At 31.8% G+C, this 13,224-nt stretch overlaps 1 protein-coding gene across 1 annotated transcript; it reads right to left on the bottom strand.

Moving 5' to 3' along the window:
* Positions 1 to 7,426: 7,426 nt before the first annotated feature.
* On the bottom strand, positions 7,427 to 12,799 carry LOC106715996 (putative uncharacterized protein DDB_G0291608). The gene is made up of 9 exons (XM_014509411.2): positions 12,572 to 12,799; positions 12,410 to 12,487; positions 12,095 to 12,233; positions 11,529 to 11,661; positions 10,148 to 10,313; positions 9,800 to 9,853; positions 8,964 to 9,241; positions 8,247 to 8,375; positions 7,427 to 7,919 (listed from the first exon to the last, which is right to left on the bottom strand). Exons 1-9 carry the CDS (start codon positions 12,678 to 12,680, stop codon positions 7,821 to 7,823), a joined length of 1,185 nt encoding a protein of 394 aa, XP_014364897.2. The 5' UTR covers positions 12,681 to 12,799; the 3' UTR covers positions 7,427 to 7,820.
* Positions 12,800 to 13,224: the final 425 nt, after the last annotated feature.

Consider the following 13,224-nt stretch of genomic DNA (forward strand, 5'->3'; position numbering starts at 1 on the left):
TGAAAGACATAAATTACTTTTATTGTATAAAATTATACTTTTCCATTAAAATAATTTGTATATTGATGGGCGGATCTAAAAGCCTTTTTTATTACGAAAATTTATTACAGAATGTTAACCTCGTATATTAGTTGTTAAATTGTTAACTCCAATATTAATTGTTAAAGACAGATGTTTATGGAATTAATGTGGTATGTCGTAAACAATAAGGCTGTTAGATAAACAAGATTAGTAATTTAATAAATCTACTTGTTGACTACTAAAAAGTATGTAACGTTGTTACTTACACTCATGTAATAATTATGTAAAATACAATGTATGAACACAAATACATAGCACGAATGGCCATGGGTTTTCGATACGAAAATATCCGTTTAAAAAATATTATTATCTCTGTTTAGTCAGATGACTTGTTTTATACAGAAATTTTGGTCTCAGAAACCAAACGTAAGCCACCATTACCAAAAGTTTGTTACAAAAGTTTTTCAAACAACATAGTTTAAACATGAATTTTGTGGATATTACGTAACATTTTTACCTACTTATTGTAATTATCTGCGTAGTTACTGGCCGAAGTACATTAAATGTGTCGGCCATGGTCATTCCCAATGTTTGTCAACAGACTTACCATTAAAATTTCCACCATATTTTCCCTCTCGATGAAGGACTAAGTTCAGTCGATAGAATTGTCTCTTTCACACTTTATTCCGATCGATGTGACCTTGGCAGTGCTTTGTGGGTATATTTCGAAATAATAGATATATGAAATGATACTTGTTCGTCCTTTGAAATGTTTATGTTCTACCATTCTACATCATAGAGAAAATTTATTGTTAATTTTAATTGTAGCATAATTGTAATGCAAGTTATTAGAATTGCTTTTAAATTACATAGTTATGTCGAAAGTAATTAATGCTTCATTAATATCTTTAACTGAATTCTGAAGAAGTTTAAGGTCAATGCTGTACTGGACTTATCATTTGTGTCAGTGGGATTTTTTGAGCAAAATCTTACCCTAGTAAGTTATGATAAACATAAGGAGTAAAACTTTAATAATATATTTGTCTAGTATCTTTTAGCTTCCTATATTTCTCATAACTTTTTTTGGTATCGGCGGAGAAACCTTTATAAGATACCCTGTCATCTAGGGGAAAACAGGGTAATGTGTGACTCACTAAAGCGACAGGATAGAGCGACGCTATCGAACGATGTACGTTTACACCAAACTATAAAGTCGCTTATAGTTTATAACATAACACAACCTGAAAGTGAAATTTAATTATAGTTTCCAATATAACTACTATACAAAAGCTAAAGGTCATTCGTTGTTACAGTCATATTGGTAGACAATGGTTATACATTATTGATGGTGATTTGTGTAGCGATTTACTACGAGTTTTCTATATCGACATAATAAGTTAAGCTATCGAAAGAATATGTACAGAATAGTTTTATAATATACTAGTTGTCGCCCGCGATTCCGTCCGCGCGTAATTAAAAAAAATGTAATTAGTAGCCTATGTGTTCTTCCGGATTATGCTCTATATCTGTACAGAATTTGATCAAGATCCGTTGAGCCGTTCCAGATATACCTTCCAACAAACATCCCTCCATCACCATTTATAATATTAGTAAGATAGTTAACGAAGTAGATAACATTATTTGTTCCAGTTTAATTAAATGATAATCTACGTAAAAAATCATTTAAAGACATGAACGCTATTTTCTAGTGTTAGTATCCGTGTATATTAAGATGTTTATTTTTCCGGAAGTCGGTGCAGTGTACGTCTACACGGCATACGCTTGATGCATCGCTCGAAATAGATACAATCAGTCTCGTAATACTAATGAAATCCATTGCTTAAACTTGATCTATCTTTTAATGGAATTAGGTAAAAGAAAGAACTTTTTGAAAGGCTTATTTGTATAAAAATGTCATGTTTTCTTAATCTTTAAATTACAGTTGTTGTTACTACAAAACCTATTTCTTACTATTTCCCAGCATCGCTAAAATTCATCGAAGATTTTATAATAAATAAGTTTTGTTAACAAAATTTATAGAAGCCGATAACCGATCTAATTAAAGCCGATAGTTTAACAAAGGCGTAGTTTACGCAATGGCGCAGTAGATGAGAAATTCCAAGATATACCTAACTAGTCCTTTATCAGATATCCTGTAAGCACTATTCAGGTTTTACTGGAATAGGGAAAGAGGGATGAGGTAGTCGATATGTCTGCGCCTGCGTACTTAACTAGTAACTGAGCAAGATAATATGAATTTCCGCTCTGTGCAATCGAAAATGATCCCTAACTAGTTATCATAGGGAATAAATTCATTATACAATGTTCATTACATTTATAGAACAAAGAAGTATTAAAAATGGCAATACAAAATTAAGACAATTCAAGTAATTCGAAGATTGTTACGTATTAGATTTATGCATTTACATATTTTACGTATCAAAATATATTACGAAAAAGTTATTAACTTAATAACATTGAATGGATTGTAAGTTAGATGGAAATGAAATCACTTAAAATTGTAACTTGTATAAATGTGTAATGTAATCCTACTACTTTCATTTCTATAGTTTTTCTTATGCAAAGATATCCGACCTTGCGGGGACAAATGCGGATTATGTCGGTCTCGTTCTGAACATTAAATTTTCCTCCGGGTGAAACTTTCGCTGTTTAGTACAGTTTCGTCTGACGGATTGTTATTTCAAATCCCCTTTAAGTGGTAGTTAAAATAATTTTTGAAAATATTCACTGGAATAGAAACAATTTCATTTAAATTGTCTTATTTATAAACAAATCTTATAACCAAAAACGAGTTCTCACTGCCTGGCTGTTTACTAAAACATATCTTTGCTTAAAGAGGATTATGTTATGTATAACAACTTATTTTGTACACATGTTTCGGTAGTGCAAACTGACGATAATATCTATTTGTGTATTATTTTCTACGCCACATTTTTGTCTCCAGGGAAAATGTAGTCGGCAAACATTAGCCGTGATTGTTCTCTGACCTTGACCTTGCTAAGAAAACATTCCTTTATAAATGTGATATTAGATATTTTATGTCAGTTGGTTTTATTTCATTGTTTTTTTAATTTTATTTTACATAATTTTGTTTTAACATTTTACAAAAAAGTTTGTATTGATGTAAAATTGATTACTGGTTGGAACCGGTTATAAAGTATTAATTAAAAATTAAAGTTAGGTACAAAAATAAAATTGAAACGTAATAAAATTATGGCAGAATGTTCGAGGTTGCAGGGAGGCGAGATGCAGTAGCGATCGATCGCGGCCGGTGCACGTCGACCTATTTGCAGGTCGTACGTCGGCCGGGGGGCAAAGCCGACACACCCTAAGCCCCTCACGCCCACCTTGCGTTCATTCAAACATTTTTATCTATTAAATTCTGGTCAAGAATAATGAAATACAGTAACAGTCGTCATAGAGATGAACTGTTGATTTGCATAACATTAAAGTTATGACAATTTCCTCGAAAAACAAATAAAATACGTTGACTCATAATTTTAAAACACTAACAAATAATAAACAATACAATGTAAACTTCTCGTATAAAAGTATAATTTTAAGAATATAGATATCGTATTAAAATTGTTTAAGTTTCGTTCATATTCCTCGAGCTAGCCCTAGGTCGGAAAGTAATTACCGTTAAAAGGCTTTGTGTGTTTACACGGCAAGCCCGCTTCGCTGAGTTTTCATCTCTGTAGGAAAGGTTTTTTACGTTTTATTTTTGTAATAAATTTTGTTGTACACTTTTTGATGCAATTTAATTAACAAAATAGTTATTAGAGTATTGTGATCATTATCAAAACAGATTCAATAATATCAACTTCGGTTAAGATAAAATTTATTTATTTCTCATAGGGCATGATAAAAATGCACTCAAAAGTAACGTAAAAAAACAATTTCAAACAAAATTCACTCAAAAGTAACATAAAAAACAATTTCAAACAAAATGCATTCAAAAGTACCATAAAAAACAATCTCAAACAAAATACACTAAAAAGAAACAAAATAATGTCATGAAAACTTCTTTCTTTCTTTCTTCTCTCTTTCAAAAACCCTCTAAACTCTAAAGAAAGTTCTCTTCTTTCTTGTAACATGTCTATATTGTATAATTATTGTTATTTCGCAGTCGGTGTCGGCCGAAGTAAATAGGTGACATTTTATATTTGAGATGTATTAGACATACTTACGTTTATGTCCCTACTTAGGCCGAAACCGACTCCAAAATAACAATAATTACACAATATAGACATGTTACAAGAAAGAAGAGAACTTTCTTTAGAGTTTAGAGGGTTTTTGAAAGAGAGAAGAAAGAAAGAAAGAAGTTTTCATGACATTATTTTGTTTCTTTTTAGTGTATTTTGTTTGAGATTGTTTTTTATGGTACTTTTGAATGCATTTTGTTTGAAATTGTTTTTTATGTTACTTTTGAGTGAATTTTGTTTGAAATTGTTTTTTTACGTTACTTTTGAGTGCATTTTGTTTGAAATTGTTTTTTTAAGTTACTTTTGAGTGCATTTTGTTTGAAATTGTTTTTTTTTAAGTTACTTTTGAGCGCATTTTGTTTGAGAGAGTTTTTTTTTGTTTTGAAGTCGGCTATTTTTTTTTCTTAAAAAGTTTGTTTTATTTCTCAATTTTTAGTGAATTTGAAGTTCAATTACAAATTTCCTTAATACGTATAAGGACATAAATAAGACAAATAAAGAAAAGGACTTTCCTATTTAATATGTGTGTACTTCAATTCAAAAACTAATTTAGAATACACCAGATAACCACTTATCCTTTAAACAATGAAATAATTATCAAAATCGGTATACAAATTGAAAATTAACGAACTAATACATCGTAGCGTGCCTTTAATTTTTTGCGCGTAGTTTTTAATAATTTAATATCTTCCAAACTATTGATCAGAATTACATAGTTTAAAGGCTAATGTAATCTGCATGCGATGCTGTTTTTCGTGTGCAATTTAATCGAAGTTTGTTCATAATAACATGGTTTTTGTGAGACATCCATAGATGATAGATATATGCCACCTGAGACTTTTATTTAGCAAATTTAAGGATCTATATTACTCCATACATCATTTTAATGTAGGTCATATAGTTTGACCTACGTAAGCCCAGAAAGCAAATTTGTGCTATTCATTGTAACGCGATGTAGCATTTTTCGTTTCCGCGTAATTTTATTCTTACGATATCTCCTAAACTATTAGACAGAATGATATAGTTTCAATTGCAAATATAATCTACATTAAATTCTCTTGATAATGAACATATTTATTTACATAAGGGTTAATACTGAACTTGAATAATAGCGTCGGAAATAGGGCATGAATTTAATTAATGTTTCTAAAGAAAAAAATGGTTATTGTGAGAAAACTATAAAAGATAGATATATGCTATCGCGGACTTTTATTTAGCACATTTAAAGAGCTACAATTCGCCATACATCATTTTTATGTAGGTCCTATAGTTTAGCCTACGTAAGCAAAAATGTCCCTAATTTCCGCAACAAATTTTGAAGCTATATTCAAAATCTACTAGTCTTCTAGTTATTTAAAAAAAAAAAAACAAAAAAATGGGACCCACCTGCAACCACTTCCTTTCGTTTAAAATAATTTTTATCAAAATCGGACCACCAGGGGCCGAGTTTCGCGGTAACACACATAAAAAAAAAAAAATACAGTCGAATTGATAACCTCCTTCTTTTTGAAGTCGGCTAAAAAGGCCTTAAATTAAGATTTTTTGATGTTAAAATATATTTTTTATGAAACTTAGATTCGTAAAGAATTAAATAAATAAAAGACAGTTTGTTTGATTGATATAGTTTTGTATTTTTTTAAATTACCAGCACTACATGAAGGACATGAGTTAATGCGGAAAACACAGCTTTAAAATATTGACAAACAAAATGTGACTGAATTGTTACATTTGATATTATATGAAGTACTTTTATGGCCTTCACAGATTACAAAAAAATATGTTTGTAAACATTTTTTTTATATCAATGGCCTCAAAAATATAATTATTTTATGTGGATTATATCACAACTATTGTGTTCGAATTAGCGTTGCCAGGCGTCCGGAAAAAGCCGGACATAGGTAGGCTTTTTGATTGTGTGTCCGGCCAAAATAAACGGTATTCGAGTTGTCCGGCTTTTGTTAGGCTTTTTACATTTCCCAAACGAGAGTGTAACTATTAATACTGAGACAAAATTCTAAATAATATAAACGATGGTGTACGACCTTTCTAGCCAAATGTCCGGCCAAACTGGCTGGTCTGTCCGGCTAGTAGGTTTGGAGACCTGGCAACCCTAGTTCTAATACAGTGTTATCCAATACTTTATGGCAGGTCGGAATTTCACACGAGACCCTGCGTATGTACATAATTTAAGTATCGCGAGATGGGTGGCGGTCGCGGGACACACACCTGCTTTCCTCTATCCACAACTAACGAGCTGCTATAAAATATGAATCTTTTAATACTATTGTAAACATTTTTGCATTTAATTGCGATTAATTTTGTACAAAAGCATGAAGCGACTATAATGTATCTTGCTATATCTTTTTCAGTATAATAGGGAATGGACTAGGGAATACGAGATTTTTTTTATAGTTTCTTTTTTATTGCTACAAATGGATGGAAAGATGAAATCATTCATATTTATTTCAAAAGACTGATGTTTACTTTTATTTCTTACATGAAACACTGTACATTTTATTGCATATTTTATACATTCACAATATGGTGAGGCAATTCCCACATCTTTAACAGTTATAAAAAAATGAATAAAATCAACATACGACAAAACGTACTTAATCAATAAAATAATAATCTTCAAACACTTGACTGGAATTTAAGTAAATTTATTAATTTATTTACATTTAAATATCAAAAATAAAAAATAAAACATATAAAAACATATTTTTTTCATAAAAAATTGTTGATTTTTTATCATTATTTATACATATCTCCACAGGTACATAATAAAAAATACAATAATAAAAAAACACTATTAAATATGTCGCAAAATCGTACCGGAATTATTTTTGTATATATCTAATTTACGCACCGTTTTTTCATGTTAATTGTTCGTAAAAATATATAAATCTTAATAGTTTTTTTTTATAAAATCACTGCACAGTCGGTACACTAATGTTATGCACGCACCATAGCCTCAGAAAGTTTTTAGTATACTATAAATTAAATGCTCCAGTGATAAACAAACCTAGATATACATTTAAACACTTGGATTATTTCAATTGGTCCTTTGTATAAGGGCCAAATTAACAAATTGATAATTTTGACTTTTTTACGTTAAAAGTTACCTAATAGTTTAGTTAACAACATGCACTAAACAAAACACATTTACAGGTATAAATGTAATTTTTTTGCTGAATTAAAAGTGCCTATACGGCCTATTTTCCTATATGGTTAAAACTTTAAGAGCCTCTCTTGAAAAGTTGTCAATTTGCACATCGGCCCTTATTCGTAGGAGCCATCTATTTAAGACGTTTTATAAAAAATAAAAACATATCAAAGAAACTGTGTGTTTCAATACTACTTATATACGTTATAGTAGATATATAACTCTCTATTTGTATAATAAATACTGGAGTGATCTGAGAACATGGATGTTAAAACGAAGAAACGAGTTACATCTGTTTAAAGATGTATCTTTTTCCGTATGCACTAAACATCGTGTAACCTTTGTGCGATGAGTTTCTTCCAATGCTAGGATGGCTGCAGGTTCTGCGGCCGATGGAGAACCAATAGCTAATATCGATGACGATTGGGATATATATTTGGGTTCTGCACATTGGGGTTGGATTGCTGCACGGGGTACCCTTGTGTTATACTGCCCGGTTTCGCTGTCTGGAATATCAAATTAGCTTTGATATTTGTTCAGTGGAATAGAAAGCTTGTTAACTAGTAATGAAGTTAGCAATGTGACAAGTCTTTTGACATTTAAATTTTTTCCTAAAGGGATTACATCGACATATTAGTAGTAAGGCGTAGTTGATTTTTTTGTCGCGCGACTAAATAACGTGGGTAAAATTAGAAAGTGTTTCTTTTTCTAGCTTTTACTCCCGCATCTCTATCTTACAGAGATAATTTGAACTTTTGCGAAAGTATTAGGAGCGCAGTCTTGTCAGTCAGCAATCAGTTGATTAGTTGATTAGTTGGTGTAATAGTGCGTACCTGCATGTTGTTGTGTTGTGGTGGCGGATGTATGGCGATGTGTCGACTGACTGGCGGCGGCTGAGCGTACACAACGCCACTACTCACCGATGGATGATGAGCCTCACTCAAACCGATCAGCACCTGCGGCTGCTCAACAAAATAGACAAGGCTCCTTTCCAAAAATCACTTGAATACACAAATATGTAATACATATCTTAAAAAATAAGGTATATAATGGTAGGTATTTTATATAAGACTGCTTATTCGTTTTCACCACTTCACATTAATAACAGTGGTAGAAGAGGTCGGATGGGTCAGATTGCCCGGTAAAATACCACGACCACACAGAAGACAGTCGTAAAGTGACGATTTCCACGTTTCGTTTGATGAATGTATTTTAGGCCTAATTTTAGTCCCCTTTCCCTTCTCGCGCTTTTCTTATAAGGAAGAGGAAGTGGATTTGACGAAAGAAGAAGAAATATCCCCTTTCTATGCGCCCTCTTCTCCGTCGATTTAAGGTAGGCAACGCATTTGCAATTGCGGATTTCTATGGGCAGCGATCACTTCGCTATTTCAGCGAATTTAGGTGTCCGCGCGCTCGTTTGCCTCCTTATGATATAAAAATTACGCAATCTTTTAAACAGGACATGAACTTCATATTTTATAAAAAGTATGACAACAGGAGATGAAGCCTATTTATTAAATATATTTAGAAACAAAGTCATTAAAACTAACCTGAGGTTCCTTCTTGGATTCCTGATGTTGTTGTCCCTCCCTATTCTTCAGTATATCGATGTAGAGCTGCGGCTGCGGCGCGGGCGCATACATCAGGTTGGTGTGGTGGGGGGTGTGTGGGGTGTGGGGGGTGTGGGGCGTGTGCGGCGCGTGGCCGTGGTGTGGGTACAGCAGCGTGGGCGGCCGCTCGCCCACTACCACTCCCGAAGTGGGCATCGCGTAATAAGCGCCCGATGATACTGACGAATTGCCCACGTTGGACGCGTATTGTGACGGCTCTGGATATTGGATTGCTTGTTTTAGTTTATAGACATCGGATATTTTTTTTTAGGTAATATTATTTATTAGTACAGCAAAAAGTTATGAACGTATGAAATTTTAGTAGTTATTTATATATAGTTGGCACTGAAGATGATCAAATTAATGTAACAAACAATTCCTTCACAAAATACAACGGACATAAAAACAGAAGCATTCCTCACTTTTACTGAACGACTTCTCTAACGCTATAAATGTACATGTTAACAAAAGTTAATTTAACTATAGTTCTAAGTATGTTTAAAAAACACACCTCCTGTGTAAAACGACCATATTATATTAAAAGATTAGAACAGATCAAGCTAAGATTAGTACTTTAAACAAATTACAACATACGAAAGCTAAAATATAAAGCTAATAACAGAAAAAAACCAGAACAGAAAATGACTAAGACAGATGAAAAGACGACACAAGACAAGATTAAATGAAGAACACAAGAAATGTATGAGTTTGATGAAATCTGTTAGAAAATGGTAGCGTGAAAATAAGCGACAGTGACATCTACAGAGTTAACTCACTGTTCCAAAGCACTGCGCGGGCCATCTGACGGCCCATGCGGCCATCTTCTACTTCTGCAAAGATTTCACGTTCACATTTAACACCTTTCCATCACTTAACATGTTACCTACATCATTAACAATGCATAATTGAAAAAAATTCACTTTAATCACATTACGGAAAGACTTTAAACTCCCATAGATCTTTAGAGATGTTTTTATTGATCCTAAATCCTAATTTCAAAATACTTAAAATCTTTAATATCTGAATACCGAATATTAAAAAATATAGACCATGTTTTACTCATTATTTTCCGTTCTAGAATTGCGTTTGTTTATTATAATATTAAATTATGTTTTTTAACTTACTATGATCAGAATAAACCTGTTGATGCTTCATAGGTGGTGGATGTATTCTTTGTGCGTACAAAGCATACGTTGGAGATGGACTACGTGGACGTTTAACACCGGATTGCATTGGTCCACGCACTATAGTTTGCTGTTGCGGAAACAGCATGTAGTTTGAATGTTTATTCTTGAATGAAAAAGAAAAATATATGTTAGAATCATACTATTAATATTATAAATGCGAATGTTTAGACGGATGGATGGATGAATGTTTGTTTGAAGGTATCTCCAGAACGGCTGAATTGATCTAGATGAAATTGGGCATTAATATAGAACATAATCTGGAAGAATACATAGGCTAAGTATTACGTTTTTATTATTTTCGTGGACAGAGTCGCGGGCGATAGCTATACGTAATACATATTAAAAATACTTATAGATTTTTAGATTTTTTAGATAGTAGATAGGAAAAGATTTTTCTGTATATCTTTTAACTAACTAACTAATTAGCTAACAAAAGGTATTTTTAGTGTCAAAAAACTATATTTAATTACTCTAGTAATAAAATTAAAAATAGAAGCAAAGAGACTTTGTATCATCAACCTGTTTTTATCTTTATGGAGGGTCGGCACAGTATTTACTACTCCTCTATACATCTCTATCAGCCGTCATATCTGTACTTTACTCCCTGAAGCAGATACTTTGCAACAGGATTATTTCATAAAATAATATTATTATCTAATATTCACATAGCTAAGGCTTGTCACTGATAACTCCATTATACAACAATATTTACGAGATATAAAATATATATTAATATAACTCCCTTATTCTTTAACCCGAAGTTCTCGCTTATGGAGGTTGTCTGTTGGGACTGTACAATGCCTCTCGCTTAAAAAGGTTCAACTTATCTAGATTCAACTGTGTATTGTTTTAGTTGACTAAATATATACCTTTCTTAAAAATATGTGAAATCATTGAGAAAGCAATTTAAAAAAGACAACTAACATATAATTGCCAGGTAATTTTTATGTAAGCAATTACAATCAGCAAATTATACATTTTGATGTTCAAATATGTGATCGTTAAAAACTGAAAAATTTACATCACTAGCAATTTTATATGCTGAAGAATACACATAAAATATTCTATACTGGATGTAGCCCGTAACTCCGTCTCCATGAAAGTAAAAAAAAAATCTTAATTAGTATCCTGTGTTCTTCCATACATTCCAACAAGATACATGAAGCCATTCCGGAGATATCTTGTGACAAACATTCATCCATCCATCCATCTAAACATTTGTATTTATAATAATAGTAAGATGACTACAACTACTGTAATAGGAGGCATATGCAATAACAATATTATCTAGACTTAAAATATAAAAAATATAGTGTACCTTATTAAGTATATGTGAAGACATGGCCTGCGGTCTGCCCTGCGGAGGTGGTGGTTCTCCTTGACCAGTAGATGACATTGGGAACATTGGAATTTGAATATTGCCCATTGGCATCTTCATTGATTGCATTTCACTGTTAACAAAATTATATTTACTCAGACATTGATTTATGATGCATTTGCTCACTTACTATTAGCAAAATTAAGGTAATGTAATATTATTTTGGTACATGGGTAGCATTGTCAGGCGTCCGGATAAAGCCGGACATAGGTAGGCTTTTTGATTGTGTGGCCGGCCAAAATAAACGGTTTTCCGCCTTTTGTTAGGCTTTTTACAATTCCCAAATGAGAGTGTACCTATTAATACTGAGACAACATCCTATATAATATAGTGTCCGACCTTTCTACCCAAATGTCCGACCAAACTGGCTGGTCTGTCCGGCTAGTAGGTTTGGCGACCTGGCAACCCTATACATGGGTAATTAAATGCTATAAGAGGTGTATGATTCACTAAAATTGAATCTCTATGACTTATTTATTCTCCGTTTTAACAATATGTATACTAACTTCGATTCTTTCTGTTGTTGTCGTTTTCTAACCTCATCTTCGTTCAATACTTTCTTTAACTGCATGAACAGTTGTTGCTTCTCTTTTTCCAATTGCTTTAATTTTTGTTCTAATTGTTCAATTTGTTCTTTTGTTTCCTCTGAAATAATAATAGTTACAAAGATTTATTTATTTAGATATGTCGATGAAAGTGTTTTATTTAGCATTACTAGTTTGAACATAATATAAAGTTGCTCATAAAGTTTGTATCATGTGTATATTTTTTTTTACATGGTTGTTATTTTTTTTTAAAATAATTGATTACATCAATCTTACCTAGTGTCATAACATCCTGCCTTTCCCGAGCCTCACGTTCCTTTCGTAGTCTCTCTTCTTCTACCTCGGCTTCATATTCTACAACGTAAATTATGAAAAGTTGATTTACGATGGATTTATTAAAAGAAATGATAAAGTATGAAAAACATAACTGGAATTTACCTTCTTTCTTTCTTTGCCGTTCACGTATAATATATCGTTTAAGCGCATGCCACATTTTCTGGTCAGCATCATTCTGCTCATCATCAGATGGTGATGTCACGGCAGGCATTTTTACAATATAAGATTTAAATTTATTGCAAAATGATATACGGATAGTTTTCAAAATTACAAGACAGATTAAAGACAACGGAACTTAAAATAATTATTTACGACTAAAATTTTTGAATCAATATCACCGTGATCACTTATATTTACTTAGAAATGTGTTTTTAAAAATTAAATTCATTCGGTTAATACATAATTACAACAAAACAACATGAACGTGACAACACTATCAGTATCAGTATCAGGAATTAAGATTTATGACAGATGCAAAATTTATTTTTCTAAACTACAGAAAACATTTTGTGGGACTATTAAAAACATTAAATAAAAATAGAACTATGTTATAATTGCTTTATTTAATTTTTACTATAATTTATAAATTCTAAATTCAAATAATTACGAAAGTTAATTCCATCTTATATTTTTACTTCTACACCAAAAGCTTTTAGCAAAAGGGTTTTGTGATCTGTGAGAAACGTTATCTTTGGTTTAAATCAAGATCTATCAAAATCAAACATCAAACAACCAAAAAGTCAATTTTGTCAAAA

This window comes from Papilio machaon, chromosome 6, assembly GCF_912999745.1.
Source record: "Papilio machaon chromosome 6, ilPapMach1.1, whole genome shotgun sequence".
Taxonomy (NCBI): Eukaryota; Metazoa; Arthropoda; class Insecta; order Lepidoptera; family Papilionidae; genus Papilio; species Papilio machaon.

What these genes read in the sequence shown, in the direction of transcription:
- LOC106715996 (XM_014509411.2), bottom strand. Translation starts at nt 12,680, where the DNA reads ATGCCTGCCGTGACATCACCATCTGATGATGAGCAGAATGATGCTGAC. An exon ending in CTTCACATATACTTAATAAG is followed by an intron (nt 10,314 to 11,528) that starts GTACACTATATT and finishes TTTTCATTCAAG; the next exon opens with AATAAACATTCAAACTACAT. An exon ending in AATCCAAGAAGGAACCTCAG is followed by an intron (nt 8,376 to 8,963) that starts GTTAGTTTTAAT and finishes TTTGTTGAGCAG; the next exon opens with CCGCAGGTGCTGATCGGTTT.